The 23,554-nt window shown below is 40.2% G+C and overlaps 1 protein-coding gene across 2 annotated transcripts in view; it reads left to right on the forward strand.

The window, feature by feature from the left end:
- Nucleotides 1–4,666, forward strand: part of Nedd1 (NEDD1 gamma-tubulin ring complex targeting factor) — an 83,576-nt gene extending 78,910 nt beyond the window's left edge. For both annotated transcript variants that reach the window (XM_045152553.1, XM_045152552.1), the window contains exons 14-15: nt 3,328–3,394; nt 3,781–4,666. In XM_045152553.1, coding sequence (XP_045008488.1) covers nt 3,328–3,394; nt 3,781–3,885 — 172 coding nt within the window. In that variant the 3' untranslated portion in view covers nt 3,886–4,666. The remainder of the gene's footprint in view (nt 1–3,327; nt 3,395–3,780) is intronic.
- Nucleotides 4,667–23,554: the final 18,888 nt, after the last annotated feature.

Here is a 23,554-nt window from a genome sequence, read left to right on the forward strand (position 1 = left end):
GTAGTTTCTGAGGTTTTGGATAATGGAGTAATGTGACACTGTGTTGTCTCTACTCATTAGTGCTGCCTTCAGATGTGTGAGGTGGTGAGCTCAGGGCCTTCACTTCAGCAGAGAGAGGGTATAACTACTGATAACTGAGTGCTGTGCTCTATAGTCCGATGGTGGCACAGCCTGGTGCAGGTAAAGCATGTCACTGACTATGAAGGCCCATAGGAGAAAGTTGGTGAATAAATCTAGACAGTATAGCTAGGCCTTCTGCGGTTGTAAACTGCCATGCCAGTTTTACCTTGAAACTTTATAGAAATTTTGTCTACTCATCTTTATTCTTTCAAGGAAAATTTTTTCCTATTATTGTTGTATCTAAGAGGAAAATAATCTTAAACTTCTATTATTCCTAGGAAGAACCCTTCCTTTATTTTAGTATATTTAGATATCTTCACATTGTCAATCTTTTTTTTTTTTTTAAGTATTTTATTTTTACTTATTTATTTGACAGAGAAAGAGGGAGAGAGAGAGAATGGGTATACCAGGGCCACCAGCCACTGCAAACAAAATCCAGACATGTGTACCCCCTTGTACATCTGGCTAATATGGGTCCTGGGGAATCGAACCCTCGGTCCTTTGGCTTTGCAGGCAAATGCCTTAACCGCTAAGCTGTCCCTCCAGCCCACATTGTCAATCTTTGAATGATTTTTCAGAATGTATTTGATATGTGATCAGGTGATGGTCATTAGGTTGAGAGATTACAACCTAAGCAGAGATTGATGCATTCTTCAAGAAGAAAGTCTGTTGTAAGCCAGTCCCCCTGATTTGTAATTGCTGGGTTTCAAGTTTTCTTAGTGTCGTTTATTTCCAGTTTGCTCTTATTCCTATGGTCTTTGCCCTTTTAGGACACCCTTTAGCCGGCTGTCTGGATTAGTTGTTGGATGAGTTCTTGTTTGTCTTGTTTTTGTTGTGGTAGTGCCGGGACCTAAACAGATGGCCCACATGTATGCCAAGCATTCACTCAACCACTAAGATATACCCCTAACCTCTCTGATACTTTCTGTTTCATGATTCATTTATTTATTAATTTATTTTTTATTGACATCTTCCATAATTGTAAGCAATAAGCTATGGTAATTCCCTTTCTCCACCCACTTTTCCCTTTAAAACTCCACTCTCCATCATACCCCCTTCCCCTCTCAATCAGTCTGTCTTTTATTTTGATGTCATGATCTTTTCCTCCTAGTATCATGGTCTTGTGTAGGTAGTGTCAGGCACTGTGAGGTCATGGATATCCAGGCCATTTTGTGTCTGGAGGAGCAAGTTGTAAGGAGTCCTACCCTTCCTATGTCTCTTACATTCTTTCTGCTACCTCTTCTGCAAAAGGACCCTGAGTTTTGTAGGATATGATATAGATATTTCAGTGCTGAACACTCCTCTGTCACTTCTTATCAGCACCATGGTGCCTTCTGAGTCATTCCAAGGTCACTGTCATCTGAAAAGAGAAGCTTCTCTAACCAAAAGTGAGAGTAGCATTAATATATGGGTATGAACATTAAGAGGAGTGCTTACTGGGAAGATTGGTGAGCATAGTATATAAATTTAGCCAGACAGCAGCAGACATTACACCCCTAGGGCTTGTGACTACCCCATTGTAGGTTTTCATCTACATTGGTCTGTAGATTGAATATTCCACCTGGAATTATTTGGGGAAAAATGGTGGAATGATTCCAAAATATATGTAAAAGAAAAAGTATCCAGGGATAACCAAGACACTTAGGAAAAGGGTGAAGTTGAAGGGGATTGAGGACTACCTTAATTACTAAAGTAAAATTAATGTAGTAGCCTTGGTGTAGAATAGACTGGCCTGCTGGATGTGGTAGTGTATACACCTGTAATCCCACCAGCACTTGAGAGGCAGAGGTAGAAGGATTGCTGTGAGTTTGAGGCCATTTTGAGACTGCATAGTGAATTCTAGGTCAGCCTGGGCTAGAGAGAGACCCTACCTTAAACAAAACAAAACAACAAAAACACTGGCCTCTGAAGTTAAGTAGCTGCAAAGAAACCCATGTATATATAGACATTGTAAATGAGTATAATTGTGTATAAACTATGGAATAATCAATGAATGGTGTTGTAGCATTTAGTATAGATTATATTCTGTATGTGTGTTTATACATACACATAATACATATAGATACTCATTCCAGGCTGAAGAGATGGCTTAGCTGTTCAGGTGCTTGCCTGCAAAGCCTAAGAACCCAGGTTCAACTCCCCAGTTCTCACTTAAGCCAGATATACATAGTGTGCATATGTCTAGAGTTCTTTTGCAGTGGCTAGAGGCCTTGGCATGCCCATCCCCCCATAAATAAATATATTTTTAAAAAATACAATATAGTAGACCCTCATTCCATGTTTTGGTCAATACTAAAAGTTTCAAATCAAAGTGGAAAAGTAACTTGATTCTTTATAACAGCGTCTAATCAAGTATTTAAAAATTCAGGTGCCATTTGACAGGAGAATGGCTATATCATCATTATCATTAGATTACATGTACATAGACCATGAAACTTGAAAGTATAATAAATCTTAAGCATAAGCTCTTTATACTGTTCTTACCTATGTTCACATATTCTTCTGTAGGCATGAGGTAATTGTATTTTATTAGGTAAATCTTTGTGAGAGCCATCCAAAACAGCACCTTTTGCTGTGCTATTTCAATACTAAGCTTGTGGACAATGACATTACATTTTGGTAATCTACTAAGTTTTTGTTTTTAAAATCATTATTTGCAAGAGGGGAGAAAGAGAGAGAATATGAATGTGGTCATACCAGGGCCTCCTGCCATTGTAAACAAATTCCAAATGCATGCACAACTTGTGCATCTGGATTTATGTAGGTACTGGGGAGTTGAACCATGGCTGTCAGACTTTGTAAGCAAATGCCTTTAACAGCTGAGCCATCTCTCCAGCCCTTGTGAATTTCCTCTATATCTATCTGACAAGTCTTGTCTTTCCCTGGTGATTATTTCTATATGAAGGAGATCTAGAGGTGGACAGTCTGGGTGAACTCCAGTTCCGCTATTTGCTTGTAGGACTGTGGACAAATTAGAAGTGCTCATTGCTTGGCTCATTCTCTTCATTGGTAAAAGGGAGATTATCATTGCTCCTAACTGTGAGGATTAAACAAGTTCTTGGATTTTAAAATATGATAAGTTCTAGGTGCACTAGTATTTTGTTTTTATTATTGATATCTAGTTATTAAATAACAAAATGTTTCTTAAATGATGTAGAATCATTAAAAGTATCATAATTCTAACAAGGATTTTACATTCTTCTCTAGGGAAGCCTGCCATAGGGACATTGTGAATTTGCAAGTAGAGATGATTAAACAATTCCACATGCAACTGGTACGTATAACAAGTTGTGTTATGAAGAATGTAGAGCCGTATAAGTCTGAAAAATGACTCACTTAAGGACAGTGTATTTTTACTTAGATGTATGTCTAATTGCTAAGATAATAATGGAACTTCATTAATTTCAGTTAGTAAAGTGGATTTTAGCTGCTGACCTACTTAGCTTTTCAAGGCTACTTTTGTGCAGCTTTTTATTTAATAAGAAGCCAAAGGCCTTCTAGATGTGGGAATATAAAATCTTTGTGATTAAGGATAAGAAATTGCATTCAGCTGGTAGTTAATTGAACAGGAGAGAATTGTTAGCTGAAAGTATGTAAAACCTAGCTTGTCGAGTAAATGTGAAAACCAGTAATTTTAAAAGAATTTCCCTGTTTTTCTAGAATGAAATGCACTCTTTACTGGAAAGATACTCAGTGAATGAAGGATTAGTGGCTGAAATTGAAAGGCTACGGGAAGAAAACAAAAGACTGCGGGCCCACTTCTGAACATTTAGTGAATACTTTACTGCTTCCTAATTTGGGACGTTTCTGGCAACTACATAGAATCAGTATTGGTTTCATGGCCTTTAGGGAAAAATGTTTTAAATAAAAGGGTGATAGGATTTTCCACCAAGCACTGTTTAATCTCTGTCAAACATATTTATATTTTTATATTAAAGTTGCACAATATGTCATCTACTGAGTAGGAAAATCAATAGAATGTTTATTTTCTGAAAGCTTTAGCTATACACCAAGTGCCCTTTTCATAGGAGAAGAAAAATGCCTAAGAATTGGTTGTTTTTTAAATGACTTTTTTAGCAGATATATTTTTGATGGACAAAATTGCCTTCTAAATTTTTTTAGGACTTTGAAATTTAAAGTATACCAAATGCCTTCTATTTTATGGAGAAATAATTTGAAGATGGCAATTGGTTTTTTAAGCCAGCAATAAAACAGAGATAAATGGCTAGCTATTATTTTGTTAATATGATGACATCAGATATGACTATTATTTATTATTTGTATATGTGATAACTTTTGAAATTTGAATTGTACAGATACATTGTATTATATCTTTTGCATTTATGTTACTGTATTATACTTCTGAAAGTTCTCTAATTTTGGTTGATATTGTTTTGCTAGCTTTATTTATGAAAAACTTAAGGGCTAGTAAGATTCAATAAGGGCTGAACATCTGATTGTATAATGAATTAATGACATGCAAAATCATACTATAAAGTTGTAATCATGACAAGTTATAATCAATGAAAACTTCATATGCTAAATACTACAGTGTTACAGTTTCTTTTTTCATCTAAGTAGTATAGATTGTTGTTGCTTATATTTCTAATTGTTTGACTAGTACTTTTTGTTTTTTAGTCTTACCATACATCTATTTATAAAGGTTTGTCATGAAAAGAATTTACACCTTGGCAGTAGTTGGGTATTTATATATATACAGCTCCCGGCTGTGATTCTCATTCTCCTGGTGTGAAATTGGGAGGGTTACTCACCTGGGTGTGTTCTTGCCTCTTTCCCAAAGGCTGGCACTGTTTACTTTGTATATGGCTCTGTTGCCTGACTTTGGCTTCTGGGGTAGAAATACACTAAAATATAGCTTAGTTCTCTAACTTTGTAGTTTTCCAAAGTGATGGAAGACTTTAAGGATATATTTAATAAGCATAAACATTTGAATAATTACTTCCAAAAAAGAAACAGGAATATTATTTGCTCAGTACAGCTCAGATAATACATTGGTATTGAAGCATATAAAGGTGTTATTGTGTTTTCTTGGCAAATTATGACAGCATAATGACTTGTAACAAGTTTCCATGTATGTCACTATCACACATGTTTAGAACACATAGTATGTTTTGTCTACATACTACATTAAATCTATTAATATTTTCCTGTTACCTTTTCTGTAGGTGTACATGTTGTATATTAAAAAGGTCTGATAAATGAAACTGTTGAATAATGACCTGTGTACAGATGAAACATTTTTGTCAGAAATTTAAAACTAAGTACAATAATAAAAAAAAAAAATGTAATCAAGGCTTAAATTTGAAGTTGAACCTTTGCCTTTGGCCAAAATGGGATAATAGGTTGTAACTTACTTTATTACTGGAAACTTTAAAAAACATAATTATTGTGTATAAGAAGACATTAGGCAGCATGACAAAGTCATCCCTGGGATTGGGAAACAAAAAATCCTTAGGAAAAATCGTAGGAGAAGCCGAACCAAAAGACAGGAGCAAATATGACAGTGTCCCCACCAAGCAGCATCTCAACCCCAAGTTCTGTACCCAGTAAGATAGGTGCTCTTCAAAACAATGAAAAGTTTCTCTCAGACGTAGAAAGGTTGAGAGTTCAACATGCAGAAGGAACTGCAGGAAATGTTCAAGGATGCCTTTAGTCAGAAAATGATACTACATTAAAAGTTACAACTGCCAGGCTGGAGAAATGGCTTAGTGGTTAAGGTACTTGCCTGAAAAGCCAAAGGACCCAGGTTCAACTCCCCAGGACCCACATAAGCCTGTACAAGGTGTTGCATGTGTCTGGAGTTAGTTTGCAGTGGCTGGAGGTGCTGGTGTGCCCATTCTCTTTCTGCTTTCTCTCTTCCCTCTCTCTCAAATTAATTTTTAAAAAATTTATAACTACCCCAAAAAGATAAGACTTGCTTGAAGTGCTCTTTCAAAGGAAAGCAAAAGATGAGTTATTGTGAGGTTAACCTGAGTAAACTTGATATATATGCCATGATTGTCAAAGTTGAGGGCATGGCAAGAAAGTATCCCACTTTGTTTTCACACTGAAACAGAATGTTACTTAGCAAGTAGACTGATAGGTGAAAATAGAGGATATAAACCCAGAGGCAACCATGAAAAGAAAAGCTGCATAAACACTAAGCCAACAACTAAAATGCATCATACAGAAATCCCAAAGGAGACAAAAAGGGCATAAAATGACAGCACAGATAGAAAATACTAAGATTTAAATGGTTATATCTACAATTGCATGGGATATGGATGGTCAGTTTTATATCAGGTTGAATCTTTTAAAAAATTCACCTATAGGGCTGGAGAGATGGCTTAGCTGTTAAGCGCTTGCCTATCAAGCCTAAGGACCCCAGTTTGAGGCTTGATTCCCCAGGACCCATGTAAGCCAAATGCACAATGTTGCACATGCATCTGGAGTTTGTTTGCAGTGGTTGGAGGCCATGGTGTGCCCTTTCTCTCTTACTCTCTATATAATATATCTGCCTCTTTCTGTCTCTCACTCTCAAATAAAAGTAAATAAAAAATTAAAAAAAAAAATCACCTATAGATTGAATAGTAGAAGTCCAGTTTAAACATAAAAATACAATTGTTGCTGTGCGTGGTGGCACATGCCTTTAATCCCAACACTCAGAAGGTAGAAATAGGAGGATCTCTGTGAGTTCAAGGCCATCCCGAGACTACATAGTGAATTCCAGGTCAGCAGCCTGAACTATAGTAAGACCTACCTTGAAAACAACAAACAAAAAAACAACACAAGCATAGTTTTTTTTTTTTTTTTTTTTTTTTTTACAAAGGATATTCTAATATACTGGAATATTGAAAAAAAAATTGTCGCAATGCAGACATTGGCTAGTGCAGTACTTACAACGAGTGGACAGCTTTAAACCTGTATTCTAGGAAAGGGAAGCTGCAATCACTGACTTCAGGATAAAATGGGAACCCAAAGAAAATAGAAATCAATGTAACAGAAAGCAAAATTAATTGAAAAATAATCAATGAAATCAGTTCTTGAGCTGGAGAAATGCCTTAGCAAGTTAAGATAATTGCCTGCAAAACCTAAGGATCCAGGTTTGATTCCCCAGTACCCACGTATTGCAGTCAGCTCCGAGTTAATGGCAGAAAACACCTGACCAAGAGCAGCTTGTGGGAGGAAAGGGTTTATTTTTGCTTACAGACACAAGGGAAAGTTCCATGATGACCAGGGAAAAAACAATGGCATTAGCAGGGGTGATATCACCTCCTGGCCAATATCAGGTGGACAATAGCAGCAGGAGAGTGCCAAATACTGGCAAGGGGAAGTTTGCTATAGCACCAATAAGCCCTCAACAATACATCACCTCTAGGAAACTCCATTTCCCAACTTGCCACCAGCAGGGGACCTAGCATTCAGAACATAAGCTTATGGTGGACACCCGGATCAAACCACCACATTCTGCTCTTTGCCCCCATAAACTGATAACCGTCCATGATGTAAAATGCATTCAGTCCTACTTTTAAAGTGCCCATAGTTTTTAATCAATCCCAATGATGTTTAAACATCCCCATAGTCTAGTTTTTATCTGAATCATAATACCAAAAAAAAAAAAACCCACAAAAAATAATGTCACAGGATAAACATTCACACTGCAAAAGGTGGCATTGGGCATAGCAAAGAAATACTTAGGCAGTAGAAAATTTTAAATAAACAGCAAACATCAAACTAACTCCAAGTCCCACAGCTCTAGACAGAGACAAGTCTCCAAGTGCTATAATTCTAACCAGTGATGAGTCTCTGGAGTTCCACTTCTACCCCTCCAACTAGGCTACTCACAGTCCTGAAAAACTATCTGGTGCTGGCAGCTCTCCTTTGCAGCCCTCTCATAGTCTTGGCATCTCCATTGGATCTCTGCTGCAACCCACCGTTATCTGCATGGCACCATTGGGCCTCCATGTAGGTAATCGATTGCACTGCCCATGGTCATTTTTAAACTACAAAACTATGTTGCAAATTCAATTATCCTCTCTTTCCTGTTTTTGGTATGCTCTATAGTACCAGGTGGGCTAACAACTTGTTAATCTGGTGGGGGTGGGGGATAAAGCAGGCTTTGAAGAACAGGACACTCCTTTAGCATTCAGGCCCTTTTGAGAGAGTTGGCATTCTTCCTACTGTTCCATGCAAGTCAGCTGGCCCAATCTCAATGGTGGTAATCTCAAACAGTTGCAGCTGAAGGGGCAGCATTTTTGAACCAGTGACTTTTTTTTTTTCTGTGACATATCTCTCTGCTCATGAAAGTTCATTTGTACATATTTAAACCCTACACAAGTTCTCATGACATGAGCATAACAGGAAGCCTCTCACACAAACTGTTTTTAGCTGATCCCAACATAGCTCTTTCTTACCTTCATAAACCAAACCTCACAGTTCCTAGTTCTTACTGCATTCAGGTCTTTCAACTCTGACCATAATAGTCCATCAAGCTGTACTTACAGCATTTCAAGGCATTTCTTAGTCCACATTCCTCCTTCAAGTCAGTCCCAAAAGGCCAAAAGTCCCACAAATTTCTAACAGAAACAACCCCACTCCTGGTACTAGTTTTACTGTTGCCATCAGTTTTGAGTTGCTGGCAGAAAACAACCAACCAAGAGCAGCTTATGGGAGGAGAGGGTTTTTTTTTTTGGCTTACAAACTCAAGGGGAAACTCCATGATAGCAGGGGAAAATGATGGCATGAGCAGAGGGTGGATATCACTTCCTGGCCAACATAAGGTATGCAGCAGCAGCAGGAGAGTGTGCCAAACACTGGCAAGGGGAAGCTGGCTATAACATGCATAGTCTACCCCCAACAAATATGTCACCACCAGGAAGCTCCAGTGCCCAGATTGCCACCAGCTTGGGACCTAGCATTCAAAACATAAGCTTATGGGGGACACCAGAATCAAACCATCACACCTTGTAATCCAGATGCACAGGGTGGCACATGTGCCTAGAGTCTTTTTTACAGTGTTTAAAGGGCCTGGCATGCCCTTTAAAGTTCTTAAAAGTTTTAAAAGTTCTTTAAAGTTTTAAGTTCTTAGATTTTAATAAAACTTAATTAGCAACAACAACAAAATGTGAATGAGAAAGACATCTATGACTATGTCATGAATGAAAGAACTGACATCACTAGTAATGATACAAATATGACAAAACTTCCAAGTATGGAAAGCTAAGTTGATAAATTTCATGTCTTCAAAGAAGAAGGCATCCCCATATAAAGAAAACATCTCAGTTCCAAACCCATGCTCATACGAAATGAAGAACTAGGGAGTAATATCCAACACGTAGGTGTCACATCCTGACAGTTTCAGACAGTTACACATCACAATATTGTAGTTTGAATCCAGGTTCTCTCTGAAAAAAAAAAAAAAAAAAAAAATATATATATATATATATAAAATGCATACAAACAAGTGAGATTTAGCTCCCAATAATGCAAATTTAAGCTAATGAGAAAATTTTAATTCACTGTATTCACAAAATCATAGGAAAACATAAATCATTTTGGCAGTTGTAGAAAGAACATTTGAGAAAACTGGGCATTCATTCCTGATTAAAAAGTCAGCAAAATGCAAATAGATTTCCTTAAGCCTGAGACAAGGCATCCAAAAAGACCAGCAGCCAGGATCTCAGGGGATGTATCCTAGTTACAAATGGAGAAATGAAAAGCCATATGTGTTCTCAGAAGTCCTACGGTGTGTATGTGTGTACACACACACACACACACACACACACACGGTCCCCTCAAGCCCATAAGTCAAAATAAACTCTTCCCTCCCATCAGCTGCTTTTGGTCACGTGTTTCATCCCAGCCACAAGAAAGTAACTGCAACACACGATGCAAAGTCAATATAGGAAAAACAATGGCATTTCTGGTGGAGCAGGCCTTTAATCACAGTACTTGGGAGCTAGAGGTGAATTCCAGGTCAGTCTGGGCTAGAACAAGACCCTACCTTGAAAAACCAAAAAATTTTTAAAAATTAAAAATTTATAGTTAATAAAAACAATGAGAAATGTAATAAAAATACCATCTATGGTAGCATAAAAATGTGAACTAATCAAAAGTAATGTGATAAAAGACTTGTACACAGATTTTCACAGTACGAAAGTAAACTGAAATGGTGAGACACACACATTAGTGGATTGAAATTAATTCTGTGTAATTGTGGTTCCGTCGTGTTATATGTTCAGCAGAATCCCATCCCAGGAAGAAGTGTAACTTGTTCCCTCTTTCTCCCCCTCTCCCTTCCTCAACCTCTCCTCCCTTTCTCTTTGTAAAAATTTTCAAGTGTGTGTGTACATATATATGCAGTAGTCAGACAACTTTAAGTGTCTGTGCGCCACCTTCTTTGAAGCAGGGTCTCTTGCCTCTGTAAACAAACTATGACATTGCAAAGGAACATTAGACTAACTGGCCCAGAAGTCTTCTGACTCCGCCTCCTACTTTTTAGGGGCTCTGGGATCACAGTGTATGTGCCACTTTGCATCTAGCTTTATGTGAGTGCTAGGGAATTGAACCTAAACTAGCAAGCTTTACAAGTAATCCTTTAACCCAGAGCCATTATCCCAGCCTTCCTTTTCTCTCTCTCTCCTTTTTCCTCTTTTGGTAGTGTTGATTAAGCCTTCCACATTTTTGAAGTAGAAAAGATTTGAAAAAACCTAAAACAGCCTTGGAAAGATAAAACAGCACTTTAATGTTTACATTTCATAATTTCTAGACTTGTTATAGAGCTCCAAGTAATCATGATAATGGACATGTAAATATAATCACATGTATCGATGTCAAACAATAACTCCAAAAATTGATTCATACAAGTGTAAATTTCCTTGTGAGATTCAGATGGTTGTCATTTATACATCTTCAATATCTTAGCATAATATGAGTGATAAAATGAAACCATCAAGATCTTTTACATTCGCTGCCTTCTTTTGTTGGTTCTTTAAGAAAATTGTGTGTCTGCGTGAGAGAGAGGGAGTGAGAGAGAGGGAGGGAGTGAGAGAGAGTGCCTGGGCTTATGGGCATGCCAGGGCTGCAAACGGACTCCATATGCAAGTGCTACTTTGTGCATCTGGCTTTGTGTGGATACTGGGGATTTGAAGATTTGAACCAGGGCCATCAGGCCTCATAAACAAGCACTTTTAACTGTTGAGCCATCTCTTCAGACCCTGTTCGTTCTTTTTTGTTTGGTTGGGTGATTGGCTTTTGCAACAAGTCTCCATTTGTAGCCCAAGCAGGCCTTGAACATGACATCCTCTGACTTGTGCTTCCTGAGCGCAAACCTGGGTAGCAAGCAGTATTTCCTCAAAAGGTGAAATCTAGATGTGGTGTGGTGAGTGTCAGGGAAGCAAAGGCAAGCACTGGGAGTAATGCTTTAGCTCAAATTTATTTTCCTCACTTATTGAATACCTGGCATATTTGTATACCATATCTTTAACTGGTGATGAGAGGCTTGGCATTTCATGAAGGTAATATTAATTTTGTTATTCAGTAAATTATTTTTTATCCAAAAAAAATATTTCAAGGATTGGGGATGTAACTCACTTTTTTAGAGCGCTTGCCTAGCATGCACCAAACCCAGGACTCAGTTCCCAGTGCTGAATAAACTGGAAATGGTGATATAGTCCTGTAGTCCCAACTCTAGTGAGATAGGGTCAGGAAGCTCAAAAATGCAAAGGCATCCTTGGAACCAATCTATTTCAAGTGAAAAAAAATCAATACCTTGACTGGAGGGGGACTTAGCAGTTAGGGCACTTGCTGGCAAAGCCTAACAATCTGGGTTTGATTCCCAGTACCCACATTAAGCCAGATGTAAAAAGTGGCACATAAGTCTGGAGTTTGTTTGCAGCAACTAGAGGAGGCCCTACTGTACTTATTCTCTCTCTCTCTGCTTGCAAATAAATACATAAAATATTAAAAAAAACAGTATCTGCTAAACCAATATTTGAGTTTGCAGTATAGTGTCATACTGATGAAAGAATGATAGGTATAAAAAGTAACTGATTATTAATCATTTTATTAACTATTGAGATGTGCTACTGATACATTGCTAATTATTTTTTTCATTTTCAAGTAGACATATGCTAGGAAAACTATTTGAAATTGTTAGAATTATTCTTTGTGCCTTAAATATGAATCATGACAATCTAGAGGTTCCAGTTTCAGGAAAATGAAGGCTGAGGTGGGGAGTAGTTGTCCTTTTGTTTTAAAGGCAAGGTCCTTTGAAATGTGCTCATGGACACATGGAACAGTCTAGGCTGTGGCACTGTCATTCACAATCACCTGACTCTATCTCCTCACTCAAAATCCTCCAGGCATTTATAAAATGTGGCATGGCTGTCATTAGCGTGTCCTTATAGGCTCCACTGGTGCATGAAATACAAAACATTAGTTTTCATGTTTTGTTGCAGGACAAGGTGGTAAATGGTTGATGTGACAATGGCCATGACTGATTTTCGCAGTGATCTGAAGAAAGTATTACTCATTTTAATGAATAAACTAATACAAATGTTTGCCAGAACAAAGTGGTTTGGCTCTAGAATGAACCATTAAGGCAATGGGCCTAATTAGGGAAATCCTTATGAGTTTTTGAAAAGGTACCCAAAATTAACTTTGTCCAAATGATTTGCTCATTAGTTATTTTGCAGTTGTCCAAAGTATACTTTTGTGAACAGACCTTGTCAGCACTCCATGTAGGCTTGATGTCAGGTTTGTGGAGTCTATATCCATCATTTCCCCATTTCTTTTTCCTTTTAAAGACCAACAACACTCCAGACCTCACAACCTATACACATACTGTGTTGGAAGGCTAGAAGCCAGATTTCAATAACAAAATATCTAGTTAGATTTCAAAAGCCAACAGCAAGAGATTAACCTAATATTAGGCTGAAGAGCTCAATTAAATGACCAAAAAATCAGATTTAGTATGAAACGTACCACATCCTTGTAGGCATGGGTGTCTTAAGTAGGTTGAGACTCAAGGGATGTCAGATATTCAAATCACCACTAAAGCATATACCTTCCTTTCTGGTATTTAGGGATGTTTCATCTGTGACAATAAGGTTGTGTTCCAGGGACCAAGGACCAAAGACCATTTGGGAGATACCTGAAGTCAGGGGTGTGTTTTGGCCAGAGTGTTGTCATGAATGTGTTCACTTAGAATACAAATGTTTGACTAACAAACTTTTATTTATGTGTACTAATTTTAATTAATACCTAAAGATAACAAAATAGCACTGAAGAATGAATAGGTAGAACACTTAGGAAATGATAGTAAGGTGGTATATTTAAACTCAGATATATTAATAACCACATTTGTTGTTTTGTGGGATTTTTGCTGTGTTATATGTATGTGCATAAGATGTGCAGGTGTGTGTGTGCATGTGTGAGTATGGGTATGCATATTATGGTATGTGTGTAGAGGTCAGAGGGCAACTTTCCGTGGTAGGACTATTTCTACCTTTGAAAAAATATTTATTTGTAAGAAGAGAGAGAGAGAACAGGCACACCAGGGCCTCTAGCTGCTACAAACAAACTCCAGACGCATGCACCACGTTGTGCATCTGGCTTTACATGGGTACTGGGGAATCAATACTGGATCCTTAAGCTTTGCAGGCAATGCCTTAACCACTAAGCCCTCTCTCTAGCCTTGTTTTTACCTTTGTTGAGGCATGGTCTCACATTGCTTATCACTGTCTTCACCTGGCTAGCTGGCCTTCAAGCTTCTGGAAGATTCTCACCTGTAGGCATGCCTAAGATTATAAAGCTTGCTGCCAAGTCTAGCTTTTTTGACGGGTGCTGGTTCTGAACTCAAGTACTCATGTTTGTGTGTGTGGCATGCAATTTATCACTGAGCCATTTCCCCAACCCTGTGACGACATTTAATATAAATAAGATGTCATACTCCAATTAAAACAAAACAAAACGAAAACCCTTGGCCGACTTGATCTAAAAAAAAAAAAAGCTAAGTGCTAGTTACAAGATCCATATTTCAAAATATTAGGCTACAGAAAGAATGAGCAACAACAAAAGATAAATATGCTATGCTATATTAGTGGCTTTCTCATTGTTGTGACCAAATACCTTACAAGCAGCAACATAAGGAAGGAAAGGTTTATTTCAGCTCATGGTTCCAGGTCACACTCCATCATGATGGGCAAGACATGATGGGAGGAGCTTGAGACAACTGTCCCATTCAGTCCACAGTGAGGAAGCAGAGAGCATTGCATGGTGCTGCTCCATAATCTCTTCCCCATTCAGATAACCCGGGGCCCCTGCCTGAAGGTTATTGCCATTGTCTTTCCACCTCAACTAACCTACCCAAGATAATCTCTCAATGAATGGTGCTGCCACTTTCTCTCCATATCAACCAACATAACCAAGAGAATTGCTCATAGACATAGCCAGACATATATTTTCATGAAGATTTTAAAGACCATCAAATTGGGGGCTGGAGAGATGGCTTAGCAGTTAAAGCCTTTGCCTGCAAAGGCATAGGATGCCGATTCAACTCTCCAGGACCCACGTAAGCCAGATGCACAAGGGTGTCCACGTATCTGGAGTTCATTTGCAGTGACCGATGGCCCTGGTGTGCCCATCCTGTCTTTCTCTTTCTCAAATAAATAAATAAAATATATTTAAGGAAAGCATCAACTTGAAAGACAACCATCACATATGCCAAACAAAAAGTTAATGTAAACTTGGTACTAATAGACAACTAGATTTTAAGATAAAAATGTATACTGTAGATCAAAAAATAAAACTACATAATGTTATAAGGATCAACAGGGAAGGCATAAATGTTCTAATGGTTCATGTGCTTTGTCAGAGATCTGAAGTATATAAAGCAAATATTATAGACATAAAAAGTCTATGTTTATACATTCATGGGAGAGTTTAACACACATCTCTAAATAACTGATGGAAGGCACCAAATGTTTTTCTAGTTTGCAAAGAAGTTTTATTTTCATCATGAGTGCGTCCTGAGTTTTATTAATTGCTTTTTCTGAGTCCATTGAGATTGATTTTCCTCTCTAAATCTATGAATATAGAGATTCATATTGATTTTTAAATGTTAAATCATCCTTGCACTCTGAATAAACCTCATTATCTTGGCTTTACTTTGCTAGTATTTAGGATTACTTCATCTGTGTTTATTAGAAAGATAAGCCATTAAATTTCCTTTCATTAGAAACTTTTGCCAAATTTGGACATGAAGGTTATGCTAACTTTTAGAAGCAAAGTTACAACATACATAAAAAAGAGGCCCCTAATGACATCTTTTTCCAGAGTGACTTCACTTGATCACCTCAAATCTAATCAGGACATGCTGCCAATCAAGGCTGGGCTAAGGTTTTGCTGAGGGTCCATCTCCCTCTGGTTTTATACAGCAACTGAAAGGTGTCAGTTAAGAACTCTGCATATTCCTGGGACCCTCACCTGTGGTGGACCCTCACCTGTGGTGAGACCCTTACCCGTGCTGGGACCCTCATCTGTGCTGGGACCCTCACCTGTGGGTCCTGTCAGCTAAGAGCTCTGGTTTTAGGGAACAGGTCGGTGGTAGCCTCCACAGACACTCTGCCCAAGGATACCTGGAGATTCTGCTCTTGCTCTCTGGAAGAGCTCTTCACTACCTCAGCTAGGGCTAGAACAGACCCAGCAGTTCATGTGGTTCCTCCAAAGGGAGCATGCAGTAGACATTGGTATCCACAGGGTGCTGATTCTGCAGGTATGCAGAACACAAGAGCCACAGGGTCATTTCAAAGGAAAGCCTGAGAGGCTAAGCAGAGCCTTGCTACGCAAGCTGGGTGACAGCAGAGCTGCTCTGTTACAAAGTCTAGTAACCTGTAAGAGGGGAGCCAGAGTTGGCTCCTGTAGGGTGCCTGTGGTATAGAGGCCAGGTTGGCTGTGAACAGCAAACTCACTGGGGAAGTGCTGTTTGAGGCTTTGAGAACACATCCTGTGATGTCAGCATGATACCAAGCATGGGGCTTGAGGATGCCAGGCCTGCCCTACTGGGTTTGGGGCTTGCTTTGGCCTTCTGACTCATTTTGCTTGCCCATTCCACCCTCTTGGAATGGAAATGTGTACTATGTGTTTGGTCCACTGTTGCGTAATCAATGTATATGATGTGATTTTTTTTTTTTTTTTTAGCATCTTACAGCTGGAAGGAATCTGCCTTGAGTATCAGCTGAGACTGGACTTTTAAAGAGTATACGTATTTTTTTTCTTTATTTGAAAATGGGCAGAGAGTAGTGAGTGCATATCAGGGCCTACACCACTGCAAATGAACTCCAGACACATCTGGCTACATGTAGGTACTGAGGAATTGAACCCTGGGCCATCAGGCTTTTCAAGCCAGTGCCTTTAACTCTTGAGCCATCTCTCCAACCAGACTTTGGATGTTTGGACTGATACTTGCATAGGTTAGGACTTTGGAACTGTTTGGATGGAATTATTGGATGTTGTATAAGGATATGAGTTGGGAGGACTGCTGCTGTTTGAATATGATATGTCTCCTCTAAAATTTGTAAAATTTGTGTTGTAGCTTAACCCTCATTATGAGCTATTATAGATCTAGAAAAATCCATTTATGGTATTTAGAGGTGTAGCCTTTGGGAGGTGGTTGAGATCAGGTAAGGGCAATTATTGGATACTAGTGGTTTTATATAAGAAAGAGCAGTATGGACACGTGTGTACCCGGTCCCCTGTCATTTGCTGGCCCAAACAACCTTGAAATCTACCAATAAGTCCATCACCAGGGCTGGGGAGCTAGCTCAGTGTTTAAGGCTTAAGCACAGATGTCTCCGGCCAGTGACATCTAAGATCCACTCCCCAGAATCCATATAAAGGCCTTTGGTTGGCCATGCACATCTGTAGCCCCAGTTCATAGAGGACTGAGGCCAGATAGTTGCTGGATCTCAACAGTTCTGGGTTGAGGAAGGGAGGGAAGGAGAGACTCCATCTCAAGGAAACAGACAGATAGGCACTAGGAAAAGAACAGCTCACATCTGCATGCACATGCATCTTCACACATACATGCATACAACACATCTCACACACACACACACACACACACACACACACACACACACACACGATCATATCAGACTCCAGTCTTTAAGCCTCCAGAACCAAATAAACTTTTTTTTATTGATAAAATTATTCAGACTCAGGTATTTCACTATAGTAATGCAATCAGGATTAATATAGATTCATTTTCACTGTAGCAGGCAGCTAGGAAGGGAATTAGTTATCCCATGTCATCATGATCAATTAAACATTCAGGTGATTCGAAGTGGAGTGTAAGTCCCCTGTTTATGCTCATTTGTAAGGCATAATCCTTTAAAGCTCCAACCAAACCCTTGGGGTAGTGTCTTGACTGTACTACCGGATGAGTTATGAATTTTGATTTTTGTATCCGTAACTCTGTAGATGTTTTTTTCCCACAGGTGTGCTTCTTACCTGTTTAATGTTTAACTATGTTATTTTGAACCTGTGGATGACAGATTTCCAGATAAATTGCTACTGTGGGTAGCTGCTGTATCTTCTCTGAGTCCTGGTTCTATGTATAGAAACTTTACCTCAAAATGAAAGTGAAAAATTCATGCATTCAGTAGCATCATAAAATATTCCCACTAAATTAAAGAATTAAATTTTTTATTTATTTACTTTTTGTCAGAGAGAGAGAAAGAAAGAGAGGTGGGAAGAGGGAAGAGAGAACGGGCATGCCAGGGCCTCTATCCATTACAAATGAACTCCAGACACATGTGCCACTTTGTGCATCTGGCTTTATGTGGACACTGGGGAATTAAAGCCAGATTCTTAGGCTTTGCAGGCAAGCACCTTAACTGCTGAGCCATTTCTCCAGTCCTATTCTTTCTTCCTTCCTTCCTTCCTTCCTTCCTTCCTTCCTTCCTTCCTTCCTTCCTTCCTTTCTTTCCTTCCTTTCTTCTTTCTACCTTTCAGAATTTTTTAATGTACAAAATTATTACATTTCACACGTTTATCTCAGATGCATGAGACTGACATAAAATAGAAATAAGGACTTAGACGTGATAGAATATAAGTTTTTTTTCTCAGTATTTTTTTATTTGTTCAGGTAGGTTTTGTGCCCTATGATGTGATCAATCTTATAGAAGTTTCCATGTGTCACTGAGAAGAATGTATATCTCTTATCAGTTGGTTACAATATGCTGTGGATATCTGCTAGATCTCCTTGATCTGTGGTCTAATATAGTGATGAAGTTTCTCTACTAGCTTTTGTTTTGGAAGCTCTATCTACAGATAAGAGTGAGGTACTGAAGGCTCCTCCTCCTACTGGTGGGTGAGGATCTGGTAACCTTTTATGCCTTTTCATGTTTGTTGTGTGAAATTGGGAGCTCCAGTATTTGGTGAATAAATGTTTACAATTGTTATATCATCATCATCTTCTTTTTATGAGATAGAGAGAAATGGAAAGAGAGAAAATTGGAGCACCAGAGTCTTAGCTGCTACAATCAAACTCCAGGCATGTGCACCACCTTGTGCACATGTGTGACCTACTTTGTACCCATATGTCACCTTGTGAGCCTGGGTTGTGTAGGTTCTGGGGAGTGGAACTTGACTCCATAGTCTTCACAGGCAAGCACCTTAACTGCTAAGCCATCTCTCCAGCCCGGTTATACCTTTTTGATGAATGGTGCCCTTTTCTGATGTACAGTGGCCTTCTTTATCTCTTGTGAATAATTTTGGGCTGAATTCTACTTTATCAGGTATGAGCATTGCTACACTATCTTCATTACAGCTTCCTTTGCTTGGTAGGTTGATTTCCAAGCCTTGAATTTTAGTTGTTGGATGTCTCTGCTAGCCAGGTATGCTTCTTGGAAACAATAGCTATTTGGGGTCTTACGTAATTCACAGTGTCTGCAGTTTTTAATTTTTATTTGAGACAGGGAGAAAGAGAGAGAGAGAGGAGGGGGGAGAATGAGAATGAATGGACATGTCAGGGCCTGTAGCCACTGAAAACAAACTCCAGATGCATGCACTAGCTTGTGCATCTGGCTTACATGGGACCTGGAGGATTGAACCTGGGTCCTTGGGCTTGGCAAACAAGCTCTTTAACTGCTGAGCCATCTCTACAGCCCTCAATCTGCATCTTTTTATTGGTGAGTTGAGGCCATTTGCATTTAAGGACATTATTGAGAGGGGTTTGCTATTTCCTATGACTTTTTCAACTCTGGGAAAAGAAGGGAAAAAGTAGGACTTAGATGGAAAGTATGTGAGTTAGCCATAGATGTGGTAGGGAGAATATTGTATGTATGTATATATAAGTGTAGAAAAAAAGATATTTGTAGGTGTAGAAAAAGAAGGGTCAGTTAGGAATTGTTTTTCTGGTGAGATAGAAGTTAAAAACGCATGGGCTGGGTGAAGAGTTCAGTGGCTAACATGCTAACTTCACAAGCATGAGGACCTGAGTTCAATCCCCATTGCACATGTAAAAACATGGTGGCATGTGCCTATGATGCCAGTACTGGGAAGGCAGAGGCAGGGGCGTCCCTGGAATTCACAGGCGAGCCAGTCTCGCCAAATTGTTGAGCTCCAGGCCAATGAGGAGACCCTGTCTCAAAGACGTAGATGACATTCCTAAGGTTACCACCTGACGTTGTCTTCTGGCCTCCATACACACGTGCATGCATGTGCACCCACACGTATGAACACACACACATACATTCATACATGCACTCTAAATACATAAAAATTGTCAAAACATGGCTTGACAATGAAATCACAACAAAATTGTAAGTAATAAAGAAATACTGAAAATACAGGAAGAAGCCAAGCAGACAAAAAGTTGAAAAAAATAAGCAGTAGCACGAAATAGAAGGCATTCTGCCCCTGGCCCGCACTTCTTCCTTGCTGGGAGGATGTGGTTTCTCCCTCTCCTTGGACTGTCGTCAGTGTTCCTCTCTACAGTTGCTGTGGGGAAGGCTGCAGGTCTCAGTGGTTCAGACAAGCCAGGTTGGCGTGCCTTCCTGGTGAGCGTTTCCATAAGCATAGATTTCTTTCTGCAAGAATTCCTTCGCCTGAGTGGCCCTGCTCCACCCTGGCAGTTCTAGTCTTGTCCCCAGTGCATTGGGGCTCAACTTTACTTAGGCAAGGCTTTCTGTGACAGGACGCAGACTCTGAGGGGGACAGGGAAAGCCTTTTGTGTGTAATCAGAATTCTGTGCTGGGTTCTCACAGCACATGTCCGGCGATCTGTGTAACTTGACCCTGGCAGTCAAGGGGAAGGGCAGTCATTTTTCTCTGGTTGGTCATCTCAGGTTCAGTTTCCCTGGTCATATTTCTGCTTTGCCCACTGTATCAGTTACTTTCTCGTTGCTGGTACAAAATACCCAACAAGAAGCAGCTTGTAGAAGGACAAGGGTTTATTTTGGCTCCTAGTACCAGAGGGATACAGTACGTCATGGAGGAGAAGGCATAGCAGGAGGAGTCTGAATCACAGCCTGCAGAGCCTGAATCACAGCCTGCAGAGCCTGGCTACAGCATCTTAGCTCCCCCCCCCCAGTGACACATTTTCTCTACAAAAACTCCACCTTCTCAAGGTTCCACAACTTCCTGAACCGTGCTACCAGTTGGGGATTGAGTATTAAACATATGACGGTATGGGTAATAGTTTACATTCAAACTGGCACACTGTGGGGCTTACCGTGCTCCAGGCCATTCTTCCTGCTTGCTACTCAGCAGCCTGGGCCTGCTCTCTCTTCACTTTCCAGTGCTGCTCCTGTGCGCAGCGCATTGGCAGTGACAGTTAAAGCGGCTGAGGGAGAAGAGACAGCAACAGCATTCTAGTGATGCTAGGTTAATTAATTAATGTAGGGATTAAATTCCATAAAGATGCAGAAGATCCCAGAGCCATGGAGCCCAACTTTTGGGTTCTTATCTGTATTAGCAAAGAATTGAAGAAATGGACTCCAAGAAGGGTAAATTATGAATTATGAGGTTTGCTTTTTGGAGAGTTAGGATCCAGGGGGAAGTCTGGCTAGAAGACAGAAGCGAATTCTCCTCTCTGTTCAGGTGGAAGAGAATCTTCTACACGGAGAAATCCCCTTGGGGGGGGGGAGGGGGAAGCCTCCCAAGAATGCACAAGTGGAAAGCAATGCATGAGAGCCCAAGACAAAAGACCCCTTCCCACTTCCCTTTCACATATGGGAGTCAGAAAAGACTCAGGAAGAGGTAATGAAGGACTCAGAGATTAAAGACGGATCATACACGTGGAAAACCAGGAAAGTATTCAAACACAGGACACTAAAGGACAGGGACAAACAGACATTCATCCCCTTTTCCAGCCAGACTGGGAAGGGAGATAGGCTACGCAAGCAAGGACCAGAAGATGCAGGAGCCAGGAGCACCAGCCAGGAGTTTTACACGTGTGGTTAGACAGCCAGTGGATCAGGCATCCAATTAGAACGGGCCTTGTCCTAAAACTCAACCTGATTGGTTGGTGGACTCAAGGAGCAGACTCAGGAGGGGCCGCCCACACAGGTGTGCTGAGCTGAGGGAGAAGCAGGAAATTGCTGCCAGGCAGTGTTGCTTGTAGCCATCTTGGATGAGACTGGATCGGATGTGTGGGTTCTAAGTCCTGCCAGGGCAGGCAAGATGGCCAACATGTTTTTCTTAGGCCTCTGCCCCTGGCTGACTGCCTATCAAAAGTTCTCTTTCTCTGGTTCCTCTTTCACTAGCTGGGTGCTGGTATCAGGACATTTCTTTATCCTGTGACTTTGGGTTTGGCAGTGTGGCTTGCTTTAGGCTCTTGAGGGAAAAAAAAAAAAAAAATGAGGGTGTTTCAGTTCAAAAAAAACTAGACTTTGGGTTGGAAGTTAAGGCACTTCCCTGCGAAGCCTGAGAACCCAGGTTCAACTCCGTAGTAGCCACAGTCAGATACACAAGGTGGTGCACGTGTCTGGATTTCATTTGCAGTGTCTAGAGGCCCTGGCATGCCCGCTGTCATTCTCTCTCTTTTTATCGCTCTCTGTATCTGCTTCTTTCTTTCTCTCTCTCAAATAAATAAAATATTTTTTTTAAAAACTAGGCTTAGTGTGTGATGGTGCACACCTCTACTCCCAGCCTGCTGGAGACCATGGCAGAAGGATCGTGAGTTCAAGGCCAGGTCAGGATATACAGTAAGCGTTCATCTCAAAGGCCAAAATAAAAAAAAAAAAATCTTGTTTCAATTGCTTTTGGGCTTTTGTCATGGACATTAAGCACACACACACGCGCGCGCGCACACACACACACACACGCACTTGTACTCACACGTACACATGTACTACATCACCACACACTTCCCTGACATAGTTCCTGGTCCCCAAAAGAAGGTGAAAAGAAATATGTGAGGCAGGAATGTTTTAGCAAGGTGCTCAGTCATGCCCAGTCTAGTGTAGCTCAAACGAGAGGAAATTCCATTGTATGCCACTGATGTGTTTTTTTGTTTGTTTGTTTTGTTTTTTCAGTTGTTATTATGCTATCCTTCCTGACTCAACTCTACCACTTCTGCTGTGGTTGGAGCTTGAACTTGCCTTACTCAGATTTTTGAAAGGGCTTCCCATCTGGGCATTCTGTCATCCTCTCCCCATCCATGTCCATTGTGCGTATGTACCACCAGAGTTGTCTTTGCCCAAATGCATCATCCACAGCAAAGTGTCATTGTTCTTGATAAGGCATCCTAACCCTTCTTGCAGACTTATGCCTATTCCTCCACACGTCCCGTTGCATAGCAATTTCTTCGGGAGGTTGTTCAGGAGAGTCAGGAGGTCAAGTCTAGGAGAGCTGAGACTTGAAAGGTTGCAAGACCCCTCCCTAAGGTTATTTAAAGGGTAAACAACTGCCTGGAGAGAGACACTCCCACCAGCCAGGCTGCCTGCAGGTGGGGCAGTGCGCTGGAGAGACACAGTGTCAGGGAGTGGTTCCCTAGGCTGGGGTGGGCTTTTCAGTGATGCAGCTGCCTTTGAGTCACCCAAGGTCTGTAAGCAACTCCTCACCTCGCTCTGTAAGTAACCCCAATAAACTCACCATTTCACCAAACTGCTCTGTGCCCTATCTGGGGTAACTGTATAGACATGGGTTCTTGCCTCCTCAGGGAAAAAGTTTCACAAGACACAACCTGCACCGCAGGGTCTGGAGAGAATCACTTCTTTTCATGACTCCCTGCCTCTGCCTGCCTAGCTCTATAAACCCCTCAAAACTGCATTTACATGTCACCTTCTTGACGACAGCTTTCCTTGACCTAAAGGTAACTATGTTCTCTTCCGTACATCCAAATATTCATTTCCTATCATTATTATAATTCTTGTAGAATTGTGATGACTTGTGTCTGGATCTGACTCCTCACTGGGCAGAGGCTGTGT

This window comes from Jaculus jaculus, chromosome 6 (assembly GCF_020740685.1).
Source record: "Jaculus jaculus isolate mJacJac1 chromosome 6, mJacJac1.mat.Y.cur, whole genome shotgun sequence".
In the NCBI taxonomy this organism is placed as follows: domain Eukaryota; kingdom Metazoa; phylum Chordata; class Mammalia; order Rodentia; family Dipodidae; genus Jaculus; species Jaculus jaculus.